The following is a 22,034-nucleotide window of genomic DNA, read 5'->3' on the forward strand; positions in this document are numbered from 1 at the left end:
AGAAAGTGTGGGTGATGAGTTAGAGGTTTCTCAGTAAAGTTCATGCTTTGCATGTAGAAGGTCCCAGGTTCAGTCCCTGGAATCTCTAGTTAAAAAGATAGCAGATGATGGGGAAGCTCTCTGCCGGAGATCCTGGACAACTGCTGCCAGTCACAATAGACACTACCGAGCTGGATGGATTTGACTCAATACAAGCTAGTTTCATATGTTCAATGCAACATGAGTAAGATGGAAAAAATGTCAAACAGGAACAGGTCCCAAGAAGAGGAAGAGCTATATGGTTATTAAGAACTCTTTGATAGGGGAAGCAGGAGCACTATGGTCTAGGGATGTGGAAAGACCATGGTAGCAGTACTGAATTTCACATACACATTTGAAATAAATAGGCTATATGTAGGTGGCCCTGGCTGTCAGCTTCCTCCTCCTTTAATCTCACTGTTGTTGTGGAACACAGCTAGCAGGAGGATGGGGACAAAACAAGAATTAGTGGGTTCTGCCTGTCATTCAGTCTGACTCCACCTACTGTCGGGCTCTCTACCTTCTACCCCACCAGTCCTAATGGTCACCAGCTGCCGCTAGCCATATACATGCCTTTTTTCAGGCTGAGGGTCACAACCTGGCTTGTAAGTATCAGAGTGGATATAACTGCTCATTATCCATGATGTCACAAGGAGCCAACAGGAGAAAGCATATTTCAGCCAGCACTCTGAATAACAAAGCCTTAGCCAGCTGATGAAAGAAATCTATTTTCCCCAACAACAGTACACTGCAGTCTGAGGTCTGGGAGATCCCTGAAACACAGACATGTTTTCATGAGGAAAGATATCTGGGGGAGCCCATGCAACAATTAAGCAACAACTACACATTCATTGCATTATAAACTGATTGGAAAAACTCTAGTATACATTTAACATGGTGGTAACTATTGTATCATATGGGAAGCATTTTATAAGGATAAATAAGCACACAACAGTTACAAGAGTTTTCACCATCTGCTGAAAAAGAAAGAATAATTCAGAATTATCCTTAGATATGGAGAATGCAAACATCTACAACTCTAGCAACATCTAACCCAATCTTAGTAGAAAAAGAGGAAGGCCAAACAAGAGATGGATTGATTCCATAAAGGAAGCCACAGACCTGAACTTACAAGATCTGAACAGGGTGGTTCATGACAGATGATGTTGGAGGTCACTGATTCATAGGGTCACCATAAGTCGTAATCGACTTGAAGGCACATAACAACAACAACAAACCCAACCATTTACAATGGTGGTGGTGGTGGCAGCGGCTTCTGAATCTCTCACAGTTTGCCCAGTTGAACATCAAATATATTAGTCAATGATACACAGAAAAACAAAGTGTAACCAACAGAAAAATGCCTAGATGGAACACCAAAGATTCCAGGTATATATTTTTCAAACCCTGTGTTGATAAATATTAGGAATTAATTTCATTTCCATATATTTCAGGTATAATATTGCTGATTACTTACTTATGTGACTAGTGTATGATTCACATAAGAGCTTTGGCATTTCAATCAAGCATTCTATGTTTGGCATGTACTTTCATGGGGGGGAAATAGCAAAATCTATAAACTGTGATTTCCTGTTTTGTTTCAAAATCTATGGCTCTCCGATAATTAAATCAGGGACCATATGCCCCCCACTGCTTTTTTAGCCCTAGATGATTACTTAGAGGCAGCTATAAAAATGCAAACAGACACAGAGAGATAGATCAGTATGAAAAAATTGTGTCTAGACCTTATAGTTTGCAGGTGACCTTTCAGCAGATAGTGTCTGTTGAGGTATACCTTTTTTAAAGGGTTAATGAATGTACACTCACTATAAAGAACAATGTGGTTCACTATTAATCCGCTGGGGTGAATATCCAAATGGGTCATTAGGAGAAACACAGTAGTAAGAAAGTAGCTATTTCTGGTAATGTTCATAAGGAATGTATTTGATTAGCTAAAGAAGGGGTGCGGAGCATTAGGCTCAGGGGTCAGATGTGGTCCTCTATGCTTCTTTATCTGTCCCTTGAGACTTTCCTCAGGTCACACCCCCACCCAAGCCACACCCCTCACTAGCATCTGCAACTATGTAAATAGCCAGCTCGCTGCTCCTGACTATAAATTGCTTTTAAAAGTAAAAAGAAAGGATACTACAGCAATGAGCAGCCTTATGAGTCTGGGCATGCCCAGCCCAGCTGAGCCCAGGTGCTAATCTGGGCTTGTTTGCCACTGCCCCCCAAATCTGCCACTCTCTGGGTGGTCATTTGGGGTCCCCCTGGGCTGTGGTGCCCTGGACTTTGGCCTCAACGTCCATCCCTAGCTTCACCACTGACTATTTACATTGTACTGAACTGCTCAAGACGTTCCTGAAGATATGGCATGTTTCAGTATTTTCTTTTTACACAAACTGTGATTCTCTGCAAAAATTATAACTTTACTTCCAACATTTTTCTAACATTTTGGGTATCTGTTGATGAGTTGGGATCAGTTGGGAGCACTCAACTTCCTTTTGACTGCCATTACATAATTCTGATTCCATGGGCTAATTTTTTGCCTTCTGTTTCAAGATGCTAACTTCTAAAGGTATCACTCTGTGGATAATGCCCCCCTACAGCAATCTATCTGGACTATGAGTGACAGTTCTATCAATTATGATATTATTTATTTATTTACTGGCTTTATATCCTGCCCTTCCTCCAAGTAGGAGGAGCCCAATATTTCAATCTGCAATTTGCATTTTAGATTCTTTGGCACTGTTTCTAGGTCACATTTATTTAGGATATATAAAGTAGCTGGGGTTGTGTAATGGCTTAGGAATGTGATATATGGACTGAGAAATCCCCTGTTCAGATCTCATATCAGCTACACCTTCACTGTACCCTTTGGCAATCCATTATTCCCTTAGCTTCCCCATCTGTAACATGTCCCACCTTATGGACTGTTGAAAATACTTAATAAAAGTACATAAGGAAAGCCCTACTGGAGAAAGGCCCATCTAGTCCAGCATCCTATTCTCACAGTGGCCAATCAGATGCCTATGAGAAGTCTCCCCACCTATGATCCCCACCAACTGCTATTCAGAGGCATACTGGTTCTGACAGTGAAGATGGAACATAGCCACTGTGGCTACTAACCATCAATAGCCTTATCCTCCATGAATTTGTCTTCTTCTGTTTTGAAGTCATCCAAATTGGTGGCCATCACTACTTCTTGTGGAAGCAAATCCCATAGGTTAATGATGCACTGTGCAAAGAAGTACTTTCTTTTGTCTTCAACCTCATTGGATATCCCCAAATTCTAGTATTAAGAGATGGGGAAAAACTTCTCTCTATCCACATCATGCATAATTTTATACAGCCCTATCTTCTTGCCTTCTTTCTAAACTAAACAGCTCTGAATGTTGTAATCTTTCCTCATAGGGGAAGTTGTTACCATTTTCTTGATCATTTTGGTTGCCCTTTTCTGAACTTTTTCCAGCTCTGCAATACCATTTTTGAGGTGAGACTAGGGAAGTTGGAGAATTCAGATGAAAACAGAAATGGGAGCAGAAATTGCCAATGTTAGCTTATTTGCCCCATATCTGGAACAGAAATCAGTCTAATGAATACAATTGGTATTCACTGTTGTCGTTGCTTTCAGTCTGCAAATGATACATAATTGATTATATTTCCCCCACATTTGCATTGTGTTTCCTTTGCCTTGAAATGAATGGGGTGGAATAATGTAATGACAACATAGTTTACATAATTTACATGATAAATTACATAAATTAGGCTGGATTACTATAATGCGCTCTATGTGGGGCTGCCCTTGAGGTTTGTCCAGAAGTTACAGCTGGTGCAAAATGCGGCGGCGAGAGTGCTCACTGGGGCAGCAGGGTATCGCCAATATGTCACCCCGCTGCTGAAAGAATTGCACTCACTGCCCATTTGCTACCGGGCCAAGTTCAAAGTTCTAGTTCTGGTGTACAAAGCCCTGTACAGCTTGGGACCAGGATACTTGAAAGACCGTCTTACCCCTTATATACCCAGTCGATCACTGCACTCTGCAGGTGAGGGCCTCCTGCAGATACCATCTTATCAGGAGGTCCGTTCTGCACAACATAGGAAATGGACCTTTCATGTGGTGGCACCAACCCTGTGGAATCCCCCCCCTTAAATATTAGGCAGGCACCATCTCTGTTATCTTTTCGGTGCCTATTGGAGACTTTCCTCTTTCAACAAGCCTTTTAAGTTAAGACCTATCCCAGTCTGTGTCTGTGTTGGAATTGCTTTTAATATATTTTTTAAAAACTTTTTTTAACGCTTTTTATTTAAGATGTTTCTAAAGCTTTTTTAAAGAATGTTTTTAAAGTTGTTTTGTTTTAATGTATTTTAAGGTCTGTTTTTATGATGTTTTAAAATGTTTTTACTGCTTTTGTTTGCCGCCCTGGGCTCCTGCTAGGAGGAAGGGTGGGATATAAATAAATAAATAAATCATTACACAAGTTACATAATTTTTGCAACAGCAGACTATGAGACAAATAATTTAGGTTTTGGTGGAAGATGAACTGCAGCAGGATGGAAACTGTATTGTAAGTGCTGCAAGTGATGAATACAGGGCAGAACAGGAAACAATGCCTTCTTACATCCATAGTTGAGACTACCAAGAATACAATGAAGTACTTGAAATGTATGCTGTACATTCTACTCCTGCTGTTCTAAACTGCCTTGCAGCTGAGTTACTTTCTGTACTATTGGTTGATGGATCACCTTCATAACTATGTCCACGTACGTACTTGCTGCCAGCTAAAATGGATTTCCACTGCTGATAGACATTGCATGGTCATCTTGTGCCCTCTTTGCAGGTCAACAGGCAAGCTATAAAAATGGAATTCACCACTCACATGTGGCCCTCAGAAGATTGCTCATCAGGGTTTCTTATGTGGCTCTCAGGCTTAAAAAGTCCGGCAATTCTGCCATAATTATTTTCATGAAACACCCCTTTAGTTTAATGGCACATCTGTTGTTGATATTTTTGCAAGATAGCAATCCTCTGTAATCTGCTTTATTCAGGAAGTAAACTCTTAATTGTTAATGATGTCAGATTGTGAATACTATTTTGTTAAGATTAGAATCTAAGCTATGGCTGTTTTCTTTTGGATATCATATCACACACATATGAGCTTGTATAAGACTAATGTTGGGCTGAAATTTGCAGTCCAGATGTTTGCTATTCTCGAGGGGCAAAATGAAGCCTCTCCCCAATGGTGGAGATAAGAGAAATGTCCCTGAAATGTTCAAGGTGTGAGAGTGTTGTTGTTGATGATGGTGGTGGGTGGCCACATTTATCTTGCTGAAGATGTAGCTGATGGTCTTCCCTGCTTGCTTCTTCAACTTAAAAAAATTCCTTGTGACCACTTGTAGCAGCCACATTTCCAGGAGATGGGTAAGGCTATGTATCAGGACCATGCTATGTGATGATGTAGTGTGATTCCCAGGGCATTCTTAAAGCAACAGGGGGAATGCTTTCAAAGAATTAATCATGCTGTTTGTTGGCTGGCATGATCTGCACTTTCAAAGCGCTCTGCTCTCCCAGGCAGCCACCTCTCTGCCTGGGATGGAAGGGCACTTGGCATGATTTGCACTTTCAAAGCTCTTTTCCTATTCCTCTAAGATTGCCGCTGGGAACCATGCTACGTCATCCCATAATGTGGTTCCCATGGACATTGTGCCCCAGTCCCCTGGAAGCACAACTTTGCCTTGTGTCACAGGAGCTTAAAACATAAAAATAAAGAAGCAAGAGGAAACCTCAACCACCTTGTGCAGCTCAGCAAGATAAGTAGGGCCAAACCCTTCCCATCCCAAAACTTTCAAAGAAATTTCTCCTGCCCCTGAAAGCAACCAAAACCCCTTCACATTTCCACAGGATGATGGTGAAATTTCAGCCCACTATGAAATAACACTTCTTTCAGAAGGATTTTCTTTTAGTCTGCCATACAAACCAAGAAGAAAGGCTTAGTTATCAAGTGGGACTGAAGTACTTTGGCATGAAAGGGTACCATACCTATCTACACATGTGCCATTGAAAAATGTTTTAAAAAATAATAAAACAAGGCTTGTCTCTTCTTCTAAAATTCCAGCCACAGCAAAACAACAACAAAACACTTGTGGGGGGTTTTTTGGGGAGGCGGGAGAGTTAGACATATGAAACTTCCTTATACCAAGTCAGACCACAGGTTCAACTAGCCTAGCATCATCTCCTTTGACTGTCAGAAGCTCTCTAGAGTCTCAGGCAAAGGTCATTCCCGTCACCTGCTATCTGATATCTTGGCTTTAACCAGAGATATCAGGGACTGAGCCTGGGACCTTTTGCATGTAAAGTTTGTGTTCTACCACTAGGGATGTAAGAAGGCATCATTTTCTTGTCCACCCTGTATTCATTGTATGGCTAAGTTCCCATTCTGCTGCAGTTTATCTTCCACCAAAAACTACATTATTTATCTCAAGGTTCACTGTGATTAAATTATGTGTGTGAGTGTGTGTGTATTTGTAAGCATCATGCTTACAAAAGGGGGAGGCCCTGGCAACCTGAAGGGGGAGGGGAGCTCTAGTGACCCAACCCATAGGGGGAGAAGGGGGGACTTTGGCAACCTGCAGGGGGACAATGGGGAGGCCTTCAGTGACCCATGGGGGGAAGGGGGCAGGGCTGGTCATGGTAGGCAGGGTTGGAGATCAAAGCGAGCAGGGGTGGGAGCCCAGAGTAATTTACAGAATTTACTTATCATATGTTGTCATTGTGTTATTCTACCCCATTCATTTCAGCGCAAAGGAAATGAAATGCAAATGGGGGGGATGAATTATGTATTGTTTGTGGACTGAAAGCAACAAGAACAGTGAATGCCAATCGTATTCGCTGGATTGATTTGCATTCTGAACTTGGGACAAATAAGCTAACACTATCAATTTCTGCTCCTGTTTAGGTTTTTGTCTAAATTCCCCGACATCCTTATCTACCACTGAGCTATAACCTAGTTGTAATACCACACCAGGCTCTTTTTAAGACTCCGAGGTCTGGGAGCCTATTGTATCTCTAAATGTCCCCTTCTGTCTCTCGGGACCCTGCTTTAATCTCCTTTTTGCCCACTTGGCAGTTTCCCCACTAAATCTAATATTTTTCCATGGAGGAAATTCCATTCTAGTGGTATCTGGAAATGTGTTGTGTTTATTAACCTAACTGTGGTGAGGTGGTTTGCTTGTTTTCAGTGGGATGATAGAACTGGTTGAGAAACTGGGGAAACAATGCTGATTCAAAGGCAGAGGAAGTTCAATAAGAACCCAGGCAGAATCTGAATTAGTCAGAAGCAACTGGTGTGTGTATTTGTGTGTGTATATATATGGGGGGGGTGTTAGAGGGGAAGGACCAATTACTGTCTTTGGTGCCAACGTGTGGAATAGGGGTGGGGTGATTATTTAAAGTGGAGTGCAAGCTCAAATATGAAAGTAACCTTGCTCAAATTAGAGGACTCCCACTTTAGGGTGGGCACAGCCCCATTTGAACACGCCCATTCTGGAACTGGGACTTTTACTCCACCTCTCTTGCTCCCGGTCACTTCCTCCTCGCCCTCCAACAAGCACAAAATCGGTGCCTTGTCTTTAGGAAATGGATAGGTTTAGGAACGTAGGTCAGACCAATGGTCTATGTAGGCCAATATTATCAACACTGACTGACAGGGAATGTTTCAGGGTTTCAGCCAAGGAATCTTTCCCAGCTCTCCCTGGACATGCCAGGGAATGGGTGACCATCTACATGCAATTAAATTAATTTAATGGATTTCTTAGTCGTCCATCTGGCTGGCCATCCAGCCACTCTGGGCGACGTACAAAATGAACAAAATAACACAAAATGACACACCAATACAATAACATTAAAATCTAAAAGCAATAATGGTAAAATCAAGCCCACCCCAAAGGCCTGCCTGCTTTCTACCCCTGAGCTATGGTCCCAGATATTCCACTGATGGGAATTCTCCATACTTGCTACCCCCTCTGCCCAAAGCAATTTTTTTCCACACAGGGAAGGGGGAGGAGTAGCAGGGCAATGGTAGTAGGAGCAAAACAGGGTATTTTTAAGTGCATACTGAATACCCAAAATGCCCCTTGAGGCATTTCAAGTGACTGATCTGAACCACCAAGAATGTCCTTTTATTTCCAGGCCCCTCTCTGTGGCCCTCCGGACTCTTCTAGGGTCACCCCCTCCACCCCCAGGCTATGCCCCTCAATGCCCCTTCTCTGCTCCCTCCTCAAGTGCCTTTGTCTGGCTGGAGTGGGTCCTGGGACTGTGATAATGTCCCTTGCTTGCCTGGATGGAGGATGGAGCAATTATATGTGGGGTTGGTGTACGAAGAAACCTCTGACTTTTACAGTGGCTCATCTGCCTTGCAAGCAGAAGGTCTCAGGTTCAATGCCCAGCATCTCCAGACAGGACTAGGAGATAATCCTGCCTGAAACTCTGGAGAGCTGCTCCCAGTCAGTGTAGACAATACAACCAGATGGACCAGTGGGCTGACTCAGTATAAGGCAGCTTCTATGTTCTTATGTACTATACAAAGGTAATATTCATACCTGTTGCTCCACCCACTTTTGCTCCTGGTGTTGTCCCCCACCGGTAGGTTGCCCATGAGGGAATGTGGCCCTTGTGGCTGAAAAAAGAATCCGAACTAGGGTTGCCAGGTCAGAAGCATCCAAAACCCTGAGATTTCAGGGGGGGACCTAGTGATGTTATGGGGGGGACCTAGTGATGTTATTAAGCATGATACATTAAGCATTAACCACAGTTGCTTGGAGCATACCACTCAAACAAACAAAAAATTCTCAGATTGGAAATTAAGATAGAAATCTTAGCAAAATTAAAGTGTTTCCAGGTCCAGCTGAAGTGAAGGGATAACTCCTTCTCACCTGTTTAGGTAGCTTGGGTAGGGAACATTTAATCTAGCCTACTTGCTTCTGGCAAGAAGGCTTTAAGTGCCCTCAGGCCAGGTCAGTCACCAGAAGGCCATTGTAGGAAGGGAGCCCAGTGTTGTGGAGATGTTAGATGGGAGCACTCAGGAGTAAAGATGGATGCCCCTGAAGGGCTGCAATTCTAAACACACTTAATAAGGGACTAAGCTCCACAGAACTCAACAGGACTTACTTCTGGGTAGATATGGTTAGTATTGTGCTGTTGGTAAAGCTTGACTAGGGATCCTCTGCTGTGATATCCATATCAAAGCAGGGTTGGCAATTCCCTGCCTGGAATGCCCTGCCTGCCTTTTAACATGGCTGCTCCAAACTTCTTTACAGACTTGACCCTTCACTGCAGACAGAGTTTTGAGAAATGAGGAAGAGTTAAGAAGATTCCCTGCCCTTTTTTGTCTACCCTGTGGGTTGCTATAAACTCACTTTGACAGTCAACCCAATTCCAGTGAGTGATAATTGACAGAGAGAAAACACACATGGTTTGATCTACCTTCATAGGCAGTAGTTTATGAACTTTTAGTTTTAGGAAGTTTTAGGACTTTTAGGACCTTTAGAACTTTTAGGAAGTTTAGTAGTTGAAGCCCACTATTGGGCAAGAAACAAACCATCATGCAAACAAATAAGGTGCATCATTAATGGGTTTAAGGTGGTTGAGGTGAGCACATGGAAACACTATTGTTGCTTCTATGGATGTAAGGAAGTGAGGTGAAAGGTAAATGAAATGCCAATAGAAAAAGAAAAGACACTGATGACTTCCTAAATGCAATACCATACCAACCACAAGATTCCTCCAAGAAAGGCAAAACACTCAGCATCCCACAACCAGTCAGAGTTCCTAACCAAAACTAAAAAACCTGTCAGTCAAGGTCACAGAAATCTCCATGCAGCACAACATAACCACAGGGCTGCAGTTAGTGCAGAATACTGTGGCACAATTGCTGAAATGAGTGAGACCCTGTCAGCACATAATATCTGTGCTCTGAAATCTGTACTGGTTGCTACCAGGCCAAGTTCAAGGTGTGCTTTCCATGTTACAGGTGCCACATAGTACTTGTTCTGCTCTTGTAAGAAATCAGTCCTTTAATGTGGCAGCACTTACACTTTGGAACTCCCTGCCTATTTGCTTTATTGTACTCATTTTGGCATCTGCTAAAAACATTCTTGTTTAGGCAAGCCTATCCAGGCATGTAGAAGCTCTTATGTTTTTTAATCTGTTTTTAACTCATTGTTGGTTTTATTATTTTGTGAATGTTTTTAAATACCTGTCTTTAACTGTTTTTGCCAATAATTTCATTGCTTTAATTCCTTCTATAAACCACTTTGAAGTTTTTTACAATAAAAAGCAGTATATAAATGTTGTAAATAAAATACATAAACAAATGTCAGAGTCACTGTGACCCTTTTGTCACTTTCCTCTTTTAGGAACAAAGGAATCTGCTTATACCAGCACAGGCCATTTGGTACCATCTAGCTCAATACTGATAACATGGACTAGCATTGGCTCTCCAGGATTCCAGGCAATAGTCTTTTCCAGAAATTGAATTTTGGACCTTTGTATGCAGAGCATGTGCCCTACCAATGAGCTACAGCCCTTTTTAAAAAAGTATATTTTAAAATTGTTCTTTTCAATTCACTAATGAATACACAGCATAACTAGGGCAGATCCACACCATTCATTTAAAGCACATTCAACACATATTTGAAGAACATGAATCCCACCACAGAATTATGGGAACTGTAGTTTGTTAAGGCTGGTGGGAACTGTAACTGTGAGGGGGAAACTACACTTCCCAGGGGAAGTCATGCACTTTAAATGTGAGTTGGATGTGCTTTAAATTTATTATGTGGATCTGCGTTACTTCATAAACTTTGCCTGCATATAAATCATTTTAATTAATTTTTTAAAATGGAAATCAGGCACAAAGTTTACTGGGTGACCATGGTCTACTTGCCATCTCTCAGCCTAATCTGCCCCTCAGAGTGAAAACAGAGGACTGTGACCATCCCAAGAAAGAAGGGCACACTTAAAATGTAGAGGGAATGATAATGTACAACCATAGTGTGAAACCAGATACTTATTGGGACATAGTATGAAGAAATATTTATATAAGCATGACTGTCAAAGATGTTTATTATATACACAACCTGTAAAAATATAATGCAATCCTATGCATGTTTACTCAGAAGCAAGTCCCAATGGGGTTTATTCAAACAGGGAAGCATGCAAATGACTGCAGCCTTAGGTGATAAGGAACTTCATTCAACTAACCCAAAATTCAGAATCATGCCACTTTAAGCTGTTTTGCAACTGTTTTATACTTGTTTTATTGGATTTTAAATGGCTTTGTTTCTTGTTGTGAGCTGCTTTTGTTTCCAACCCTACCTCATAGAGTTGGTGGAAAGATTACATATATACTAGAGTTGCCAGGTTCAGGGCCTGAGACTGATCCTGTATCTTTAGGAGAAGAGGCAGTCAGCCAAGCGCAGGTGTTCTTTCAACACTGTAATGGGAAAACCACAAGGTGGAATTCTCCCTTCCCCCTGCACAACTTTGAAAGATACAGAAGACCTCTTGGTTGCCACACACACTGGAGATGTAAAAATACATATACCCAATATAATAGTTTTATTGTAAAAACCAGTTGGTCATTGCAGAACATATTTTTTTAAAAATAAATCAGTATCAGTTTCCCACAAAATAAAAGCAGTGACACCTAGGTAAGCTCTGCCTAATTACTTTAAAAAATAGGATTGGAGAAGTAGAAAAAGATTTACAACACAAACACAATCCTTTGCTGTCTTCACTCAAAAGTCCCATTGATTTACAGCACAATCCTAACCATGTCTACCCAAAAGTAAGTCCTGTTGAATGCAATAGGGTTTACTACCAGTATGTGGGATTAGCATTGCAGCTTTACTCCCAGAACAGTGAGTATAGGATTAAAGCTTCAAAACAGGCTATGAATTAGACAAAACAGGCTATGAATTAGACAAATAAACTGGGCTCTTCAACAGCTCAGGAAAATTTAAAATTGTTTGACTCCTCAAAATTAGAAAAGTATAACACATTGTAATGATATTGTAAGTTGCATGTACACTTGTTTAAAATTTCTGTTCAAAAATTATTCAAAAGATTAAAATGTATAATGTGTTGTTTTTGCAAATAATTTAAAAACCTTTGCATGTGTACTTTTATTATAATCATAACTGAAATTGTTGACAGTAAACAACTGCCTACCAAGATCCTACTGTGATTTTTCTACATCTCCTGACCTGCTCACAGAGAGAAAGGAACTTTGGTACTGTTGAAAGCTTATTCAATTTATGAGATTTTCAGACAAGCAGGAAGACAACAGTTTTCTGGCCTTGCAATGAGTTCTAGCTATTGCCTGAAGGTCAACAAATCCCTTGTCAATCACAACCCTTACTTCACTTATTGGCTACAAACCTGAAAGGGCGGGGTTAGAGCAGTCAATTATGAGCTCATTCAACAGAAGTCGCGAGGTGGGGGCAGCTGACATTTTGGAGTATATCTCTTGAACCAAACCACCTAGAAACATTTTTTTTTTAATGAAAGCTGAGAGTCATGAGATTGGGGTGACTCACCTGGAGTCCTGGAGAGGACCCCAAATACGGAATCTCTGGGTGAAAACTGGAGATCTGGCAACCCTATTCCCCACCTCTGGTGTAGGGTGATGGCTCCATCATCCCAATATTCAGCCAGTTATCAAGTAAACCATTGGTCTGCCTGGGGTTGTAGGAGAGTGGAGGAGCAGAGGAGTGAATGGATCATATGTTGATTAAATGTTCAGGTCAAACAGCAAGAGAATAAGAGCAGATATCTCCATGGAAATCAATGGCCTGGTAAATGGAACAAGGGGCAAACCCAAAGTAATGAAGTTACTCTTGGTCCTAAGGCTACATTTTCACTGACAACTGTTAATTGCCTTGAAAGGACGAGGATCTGATCATTTCAAACATTGAAACACAATCATGTTTATCAGTGTGGATGTGGCCCCATCTACATGGAAGCCCTGGGGCAACTGGCTGTTCCTGCCTCTGCCCCTCCTCCCCGGGCACTGGTGTAGTACATGTATATTTCATATGTAGGTATGTATACAAAGATGTCAGTAAAGGCCCACAGGATCTTTAGCTAGATCTAAACGGCTAATATGGGAGATATTTTTTCTCAACATGTATTCTCATCTTCCTAATTAAATATAACTGGATTGAGTTATGCATAGGCTTATGAAGTAATGCATCAAATCTTGGCATGTAGAGACAAATGCAATATTCATGAAGCAGAAAATTTGCATTAATATTTTATAGTACCTCTCTGAACCCCCTCACTCATTAGTATTCAAAGCAAAACAAGTAGACAAGGAAACAAGCTGAAAAGGCAAGGCGGGTGGGAGAGAGAAGAGTCGGCAGAGAATAACCCCTTGAAAAAGACAATGTGGGCTGCTGTTACCTAGATGTTGAGCCCTAGAGTCTGAAAGCATTGAGATACTCTTGTTCGACTTCTCCCTAGAGTGGTTTCATTTTTCTAAAACAGTATCTCTAAAATGGCAGAACAAGTCAACAAGACAATAAACACTTTCCCCTGGAACAATATATATATATATATATCTGGCATGTATGAATTGTCCCTGTCTCTGTTAAAAGCCTCACCTTTTTGATGCCATAGTCAAAAGCCTTCTGTGCCAGCCTGCCAGGTCCCTCAACTGTTTTCCCATCATCATTTGGACCCCAGCTGGCACTGTAAATATCCACGTGATCTGAACTGAAACCAATTGAACTTGCTTCTATGGCATCTGTGACTATTCCATCCAGCATTCTTATGCCTTAATGAGAAAGAGAGAGAAATAATTATTTTGTACTTTCTCTGCATTAGCATAATAAACTGTGCTTGTCGCCATGTAAATAGAAATGTATTGTCCTCCATTATAGGGTCTGAAAAACAGGGCAACATTTCCCATCCTGTTGCCCTCTGGGTGTTTTGGACTAAAGTCCCACAGACTAGGGCTGATGGGAGTTGTTGCCCAAAACATCCAGAGGGCAACAGGTTGGGGAAGACTGATAGGAGGTTTTATTAGTTGCAGGGAATTCAATATCCCAGCATTTTCATTAGCAGCCTCCCTCCTTTGTCTCTAGTTCAAGATGTGGTTGCTTCATTTAGGAGGTTATAAACATGTGAAGCAGGATGGCAAAGTCAGATTGGAAAGTATCATGATTGATAGTTTGCAAACCCAGCAGAGGAGACGGCTGTTAACTCAGACGTATTCAAATATGACAGCAATCAGCACAGTGGTCTGCTCTACTTACAGCTCTCCCACGTTCATTATTTTGTTTTTAAAAAAGAGCAATGTGTCTGTCCCCTTTAGCACTAGACCTCATGTCTGTTACAGAATCCACTATTACTCAAGATTTTAAGAAGTCAGGTGGATTGCGTACAATATTAACATACAACTCAAATGAAAGCAAATGAAGTGAGCACCACCAAGATAATTTGGAAACTTGACTGCTGACATTATTAGAAAAGCTATGTAGAAAGAACATGTCTTTAACTTTGCAGGCAAGGCTATTATTGACAAGGAATTAAGCTACATGCCTGTCATTCCTGGATTTAAGAAAAAAACATAAACAAGTCCCAACCCATTGCAAATATCTTTCACTCAGAAGTGATCAAATCTCACATAGGAATTTTGGAAAATATACCCTAGATTTATTTTTAGTATTGCTGGACTGGCTACTGCTCTTCCTTTTCTTTGTTTCTTTCAAACACCCACTACTGTTTTTTAAAGAGAGTGTGGTATAGGGGTTAAAATGTTGGATTAGGACCTGGGAGATCAACTTGGCCATGAAGCTCACTAGATGACCTTAGGCCAGTCACTGCCTCTCAGCCTGATCTACCTCACAGGATTGTTGTAGGGATTAAATGAAGAGTGGGACAACCATGTACGCCACCTTGAGCTCCTTGGAGAAAAGGTGGGATATTAATTAATTAATTAACCAACTAATTAATTAATTGATATTTTCACTGCCTTTTCCATTAGCAAGCCACTTTCAGAATTATTAGAAAATCAAATGTTTTTATTTTCAATCAGAGGCAAAGGAACAATTAGATATATTTCCTGAAAATTGCATTGGTGCTAGGAGTCCTGACGGTAACCTTACCTCTTTGGAGTAGGAACTGAATTCCTGTAGTGAAGCAGTCACATGGCCACTTCAACATGCATGAAAGCTCATTCCATAGTCCCACAACTGAAATTTAGCTCACGAGAGGGCCATATGAAGCAGCCAGCATGATCCCCCACAGGTGGCCAGGCAGAGATACCTGGATCCTTGAAGTATATTAGATTAGAGCAATGATCTTTGGGAGGGGTATAACCTGCTACGGCATGCCACTAGTACAGTAATGCTTTCCATTATGCATGGCCATCACATGTAACAGAGATCGGAAGCTTGCTGTACCTTCTCCTCTCTTACGCAAGTTGCTTAAATTACTGTTGCTTTGCTTAGTACCTCTACAGCAGCCCTTCAAATCTCTCCACAAGTCTCTGTGGAGCACATGGGGGGGAAGTACAATTAACATCAAATTACTATTTTGAATTCTTACCCCCAACTTTGGAATTATATGCAACTCCAACTCCACATTTCAGGTTGTTTGCTTGCATGGCAATCTCTCCTGCACATCGTGTTCCATGTCTGTAACAAAATCACCAGCCAATAAAGATCATCTACAAATATTCTTATTCATGATCATTTGAATGTATCCAACTCAAAAGGCACAGGGATCAGACTGCAATATACTGATATTGTCATTCCATTAATGATAAGCCAAGTTTAATGAATTAATTCCAAGTGCAAACCCAATTTCTCTAATGAACAATAGAATTACTTCTTTAAAGAAAAGCTTGCATTATATCTCATGTACTGATACCAAGGTATCTAGTAAGGGATGACAGAATGTAAATGTATGGCTCATCCTTATTACCCATTCACAGGGTGAATGGTAAAAATTTTTCTATGATGTGTTCTATGATCCCTCACTTTCCTTAGATAAAAGGCTTGTGAAAAGCTGCCTTATTTAGTAGTAGAGCTTTGTATGCAGTGGAGCTGTTGAATGATGCCGGTCTGAATTACATTTACATATTAATAATGAGTAGATGCTATGCAGAGATGGTAGATTTTAGAGATAATGCCATTTGAATGGGAGGATAACAGTCCCCCATTGCTGGTAACTGCTGTGGTGAAGCAAAGTGATGCATTTTCAAAAGCCTGAAAACATTAATCCTTTGAAAACCTTCCACTCTGGTGATATTATTTCTGTTATAACAGCATCCATATAGTGAATTAAATATCATTTTTGCCTGATAGATGCTGGTGAACCACCTTATTGTACCACTACAAGCAGTGACATCCTAACTGGCTTAGAACAGCAAACTTGTTCTGGACTCCACATTTGAAATGAGCCAATTCTCCTTTCATTGAACTTCTCAAGCTGCTGTTAAAGACCCAACCTATAGAATAACCATAACGTCTTATATGACTGGATAGGCCAGTGGTCATGAACCTGTGATGCTCCCCATTATTCTTTGACTTCAACTTCCATCAGCCCCAACCAGCGTGGCCAATGGTCAGGAATGATGGGTATTGTAGTGCAGCAACATCTGGAGAGTCACAAGTTCCCAAACCTAGGAATAGGTGTACTTGATTGACTGAGTAGCTTGCAAAGGAGTAATGAACTATCTCCCTTTCAAGAAGAATCAGATTCAATATATTGTTGTTAATGTTGGTCCCACAAAATGAGACACAGGGGGTGTACATAAATTTCAGATTTACAGCAATATCCTATCCCTGTTTACTCTGAAGCAAATCCCCACTGTGTTTATTTATTTATATATTTAAGAGTTTGCCCTAGAGCAGCTTTACATCAATAAAAATATAAAACAATGCAATATAACAAAAATAATTCTGTAATTCCAACTCACAGAAGGAAAAAAGGAGCATTGCATTACTCATCAATCCCATAAAAATATGACTGTAAAAACTTGGTAATTCTTCAGTCCACCCCTCCTCTAAAAAATGTGCGTCTTGATCGGTTTTCTGAAAGAGTGCAGTGAAGAGGCCAGAGACACACCTCAGTGGGAAAGGAATTCTGCAGTCATGGAGCCACCACCAAAAAGGCCCTTTTCTGTCCCCCTGATGTACTTTACCCTGTGCAGGGGCCACCAAGAGGGTCTCATTTGCCAATCTCAAGGCATGAAAGTTCTATATGGAAGCTGGTGTTCTCTTATTGATTGATTGATTTGATTGATTGATTGCACTTGTATACCGCCCCATAGCCAAAGCTCTCTGGGCAGTTTACAGCAATCAAAAACATTAAAACAAATATACAATTTAAAACACATATTTTAACAACAATTTAAAACACAATTTTAACATTTAAAACAATATAAAAACAATTTGAAACACATGCTAAAATGCCTGGGAGAAGAGGAAAGTGTTGACCTGGCACCGAAAAGATAACAGTGTTGGCACCAGGCACACCTTGTCAGAGAGATCATTCCATAATTTGGGGGCCACCACTGAGAAGGCCCTCTCTTAGATATTTGGATCCCTGACTGTTCAGAGCTTTAAATACAAGCATAAGAACTTTGACCTAGTCCAAAATGCAATCGGCAACCAATGTTTCTGTTGTAAAAAAGGGGTTATATTTGTGCTTGACCCGCTGTCCCCATCAGTTCCTTAGCTGCATTTTGCACTAACTGCTGTTTCTGGCTTTCAAGGGCAGTCCCACATAGAATGTATTACAACACTCTAACCTGGAGATTACCAGAGTAAGGGTGACCTTGGCCAGGCAATCCTTGTCCAGAACTGGCCATAGCTTGTGCAGCAGCTGAAGCCAGGCATAAATGCTACTAGCCACCATGGCTACTTGGACTTTCAGTGACAATGTTCAAAGAGCACTCTGAAAATATAAGTGTTCCTCCAGGGCACCCCATCCAGAACAGGCAATTCTGCAGACTCCTGGACATGAGAACCAGCCACCCTTAACACATCTATCTCATCTGGATTCAGCTTTAATTTCAGCTGAATGTTTAATAGGCTTACTCTGAGGGAAATGTACATAGAATTGCATGCCTAAAGTGGTGTAACAGTCATTCCCACTTTGCAGAAAATAGTGGGTATGCTCTCTAAGGTGGGTCAGGATCTCTAACAGACAACTCTCAATCCCTCACCAAACTGAGTCTCCTAGGATTACTTGATGGAAATCATGAAGGATCCTGGGCCACACTGGGTGAGTATGTGTGATGTGTGCAGGAGAAAGGAAGAGCTCCCTGAAACTGAAGAGGTGTTGAAGAACTTTTTGCCCACCCCCCTCCAAGAGAAATCATTGCTACATCTTGCAGATGCTGGAGACAGGTGGGCAAAGGACAGGCTGGGTGACTGAGAGTCTTATTATCTGGCTCATTATTTTCAGCTGGGCAACAGATTGACTGTTGCTGCTGCTTCAGGGTCATCACAGGTTCAAGGGTGTTACCCTCCCCACCAATATTGTATTTTTGCTGGCTCTTACCATTGCTTTCTTTTCTTTTTTATAGAGAGAAATGTGTGAGGTTCTATAGCCAGGTTTTAGATGACTTTGAAGGTACTGATTCCTACCTCTTCTCAGGGCAACAGCTTGACATTTGGACAGCTTTTGGTCCCTTGGATGAGAGACAAGGGAAGTGTCATTGCCCGTTAGGTTGACAAGTTGGAAAAAGTGGTTTCTGTACCCTTAAGGTGAGAGCCTGTTATTAAAGATAGATCCCTCCCTGAGTGAGAGGAGGGGGAGTGCTTGGTATAAATGTTTTAGGGGGTGTTTGTGCATTGTTGCATGCATGTATGTCAGGATTTATTCAGGTTTGGTTAGTTCTGGGGATATAGACATATGAGTAGGTTGTTGGTTGAGGATACAAAATTGAATTATGTGAGTACTTGCAGAGCATGAAGAGTGTGATTTGAGGGTGTGCTAGAATAGTAAGTTTTAGTGTTTTGGTTTAGAGTATTAATGTTTTTTAAGTGAGTGTGTTGATCATGTAAGGGTGTGCTTAAATTATATGTATTTCAAGCTGTAGTTAGGTTAAGTTTTGTTTACTGCCATATAAGGGACTGGGAATTTAATTGGATTGGTTTGTTTAATGGTATGATTAATTGATGTATGGTGGTTGGAAAGCGAGTTGATTTTCTCTTGCAAACTTAGAAACATACTGATCAAACCAATGACTATCATGCTATTTAAAAAGTTAAAAATTTCTTTTTTTTAATATTTTATTTCCTCATATCTAGGTGATATTTTGTTAGTAGTTTATTATGTTCAGTATGAATTTTCCTTGTATATTTGTAGCCAATTTTGATACAAAAATGTCTGTTTTGATACTAAAGATGATGTTCTATTTAGTTAATTGTATTTTATAGAATGCAGGAAGTCCCTGATATTTTTGGTATTCTCTGTTTAAGATATTTTAGCCTATGTTGTAAACCACTTAGAGTTTTGTTTAAATATCAGCAGTATATAAATTGTCCAAATAAATAAACAGATGACTGTTACAATGGAATAACACGGATATATGTTGGTTGTGTAGATGTGGAGTGATACTGATGATTAGGCAAACTTAGAAATATACAGATCAAGCCATGATCTTGCCTCTATGTGGTGAGAGCAGGTGTACAGCATGGCCTGTTCACAGAGTGATACTTCCATATGACTCAAGCAAGAGCATCAACCCACTTGCCCTATCACTATAGAATGTACCATAGACAAATACTCCTTCCAAAATCTTAACATGAGCAAAGCTAATCGTGAAAGTTATTGCCACTGGGATTGAGTCATCAGAAGGAAATGAGGAAAAAAATCAAAGAAGGAACTATATGACATAGAAAGGAGTGGAAAGGAGTAGTAGAGGCTTGAGGGGCTGCTAGACAGATAAGCATTTGTTCTTTCATGAAATCGGTTGTATGTAGGAGCTAAATCACATGCCTAAGCCAACATTCCAAGAATATGATTGGTACAAATAAAAACTGGCTACATGATAAAGTTGTTGTGCACTTGCAAGAACTGCAGATGATGTGCTGACTCTGCAAATGCCATTTGGAATTCAAGCTGCGGTGTACTGAAGCTGTCATATGAGGCTATCTTAACACACAACCAGCTGCAATGGAGATTCTCTCAAGCAATTATTTTGGCACGTCAGGGTCAAACTAGATGAGACATGGGAAGTGTGTGATTTGTTGTCCCAACATCTCTTTTGAAGGTTTACAGCAGCCACAGCAGTGGAGGCATGGCACTGGGGAAATGATGTTAACCTTCCCATGCCATTCTTATACTAAAAACACTTGGGCGAGAAGAAATTATGAGCAAGTAAATATCAAAAGAGGAAATGGGTTAAACCCTGTCCTAGAGTGCTACAATTTGGGGGCCCTGCAGGTGTTTAAGTGTTTTAAGAATAGCCAAGAGATCTGATAATGATCTGCATAGAACTTGGTGTTTTGCATTCAGATTGTAATGTGAAGTAGCCCCCTGATAACTTGTGGAGCAAAGGATGGTAAGGTTCACAAGAAGCCCATTTTGTGGTGGAAAACTCCATGCACTAGGTGAATGCATCTACTACTGTTGCTCTAGCCCAGGGGTGGCCCTTGGTCAAATTTCATGTGGGTGAGGGAAATGGGGGGAAACGAGTAGCAGAAAGCAAGAGAAATAAAAGGGGGTGGCGGAAAAAGATGGGAAAGGGGTGACAAAGAAAAAGAGGGAGAACAAGAGGTGAACCCACCCACTGTTGGCTCCACCCCTGCTGACAGCCAGGGTGATGTGCTGACTAGGGATGGGCAACTGTCAATGCTGAGGGCTCTTAATATCTCATTTTTCCAACCTTAAGTTTGGTTGTCCATAGTTTCAATTCAAGGTGCATTTTCCCCCCAAAGTCTTCATGAAAAATCACTAGCATTTTACTGTTATTGTCTCCTAATACACATGTATTTTTGTAAGCAATTTTGCCTAATATACACATTTTAGACTCTGAGGTTGTTGCCTCTTTCAGGGGGTGGGTTTTTTGTTTAACTTTTTATTTTGTTTTAATCTTTTATACTGGTTTTAATCTTTTATTGACTTTAAGTTACTTTGGGTCCACCTTGCGAAGAAAAGCAATTAACACATTTAATAAATAATAACAATTTTGACAAAGATTATTTTCTCTAATATTTATATGTTCCCAAATATGATGCATTTTTATACATTATTTTCACTATTATATGCATATCTGTGCACACCTTATATATATTCTAATACATTACTTGACTGGAGAACTCCACTACAGAATCTGGAGAAATGATCATTTTGAGGGATGTCTACGTTTCATATTGTTTCAGAAAGTGCGAATTAGGTAGATTTGCCTTTAAATGTGAACTGAAACAAATTCATGCAGGGATGAGACTGTGCTGGGACCATCAAGGGGCAAGCATTTCCACCTGCCTTGCCCCACCCCTCTGCCTGGGCTTTATCAGGAGGAGCTGCAGGCTGAGTCATGTTGCTGCAGGGATGAGACTGTGCTGGGACCATCAAGGGGCAAGCATTTCCACCTGCCTTGCCCCACCCCTCTGCCTGGGCCTTATCAGGAGGAGCTGCAGGCTGAGTCGTGCTGCTGCAGGGATGAGACTGTGCTGGGACCATCAAGGGGCAAGCATTTCCACCTGCCTTGCCTCACCCCTCTGCCTGGGCCTTATCAGGAGGAGCTGCAGGCTGAGCCCTGCTACTGCAGGGATGAGACTGTGCTGGGACCATCAAGGGGCAAGCATTTCTATCTGTCTTGCCCCACTCCTCTGCCTGGGCCTTATCAGGAGAAGCTGCAGGCTGAGACGTGCTGCTGCAGGGATGAGACTGTGCTGGGACCATCAAGGGGCAAGCATTTCCACCTACCTTGCCCCACCCCTCTGCCTGGGCCTTATCAGGAGGAGCTGCAGGCTGAGCCCTGCTACTGCAGGGA

The 22,034-nt window shown here is 41.2% G+C and overlaps 1 protein-coding gene across 1 annotated transcript in view; it reads right to left on the reverse strand.

The window, feature by feature from the left end:
* Window positions 1–22,034, reverse strand: part of PCSK1 (proprotein convertase subtilisin/kexin type 1) — a 52,230-nt gene that overhangs the window by 13,287 nt on the left and 16,909 nt on the right. The window contains exons 6-7 of the mRNA XM_061608850.1: window positions 15,629–15,717; window positions 13,681–13,853 (exon numbers count right to left, since the gene is read on the reverse strand). Of these exons, the coding sequence (XP_061464834.1) occupies window positions 13,681–13,853; window positions 15,629–15,717 (262 nt within the window). The remainder of the gene's footprint in view (window positions 1–13,680; window positions 13,854–15,628; window positions 15,718–22,034) is intronic.

The sequence above is a fragment of the Rhineura floridana genome, chromosome 1, assembly GCF_030035675.1.
Source record: "Rhineura floridana isolate rRhiFlo1 chromosome 1, rRhiFlo1.hap2, whole genome shotgun sequence".
Taxonomy (NCBI): Eukaryota; Metazoa; Chordata; class Lepidosauria; order Squamata; family Rhineuridae; genus Rhineura; species Rhineura floridana.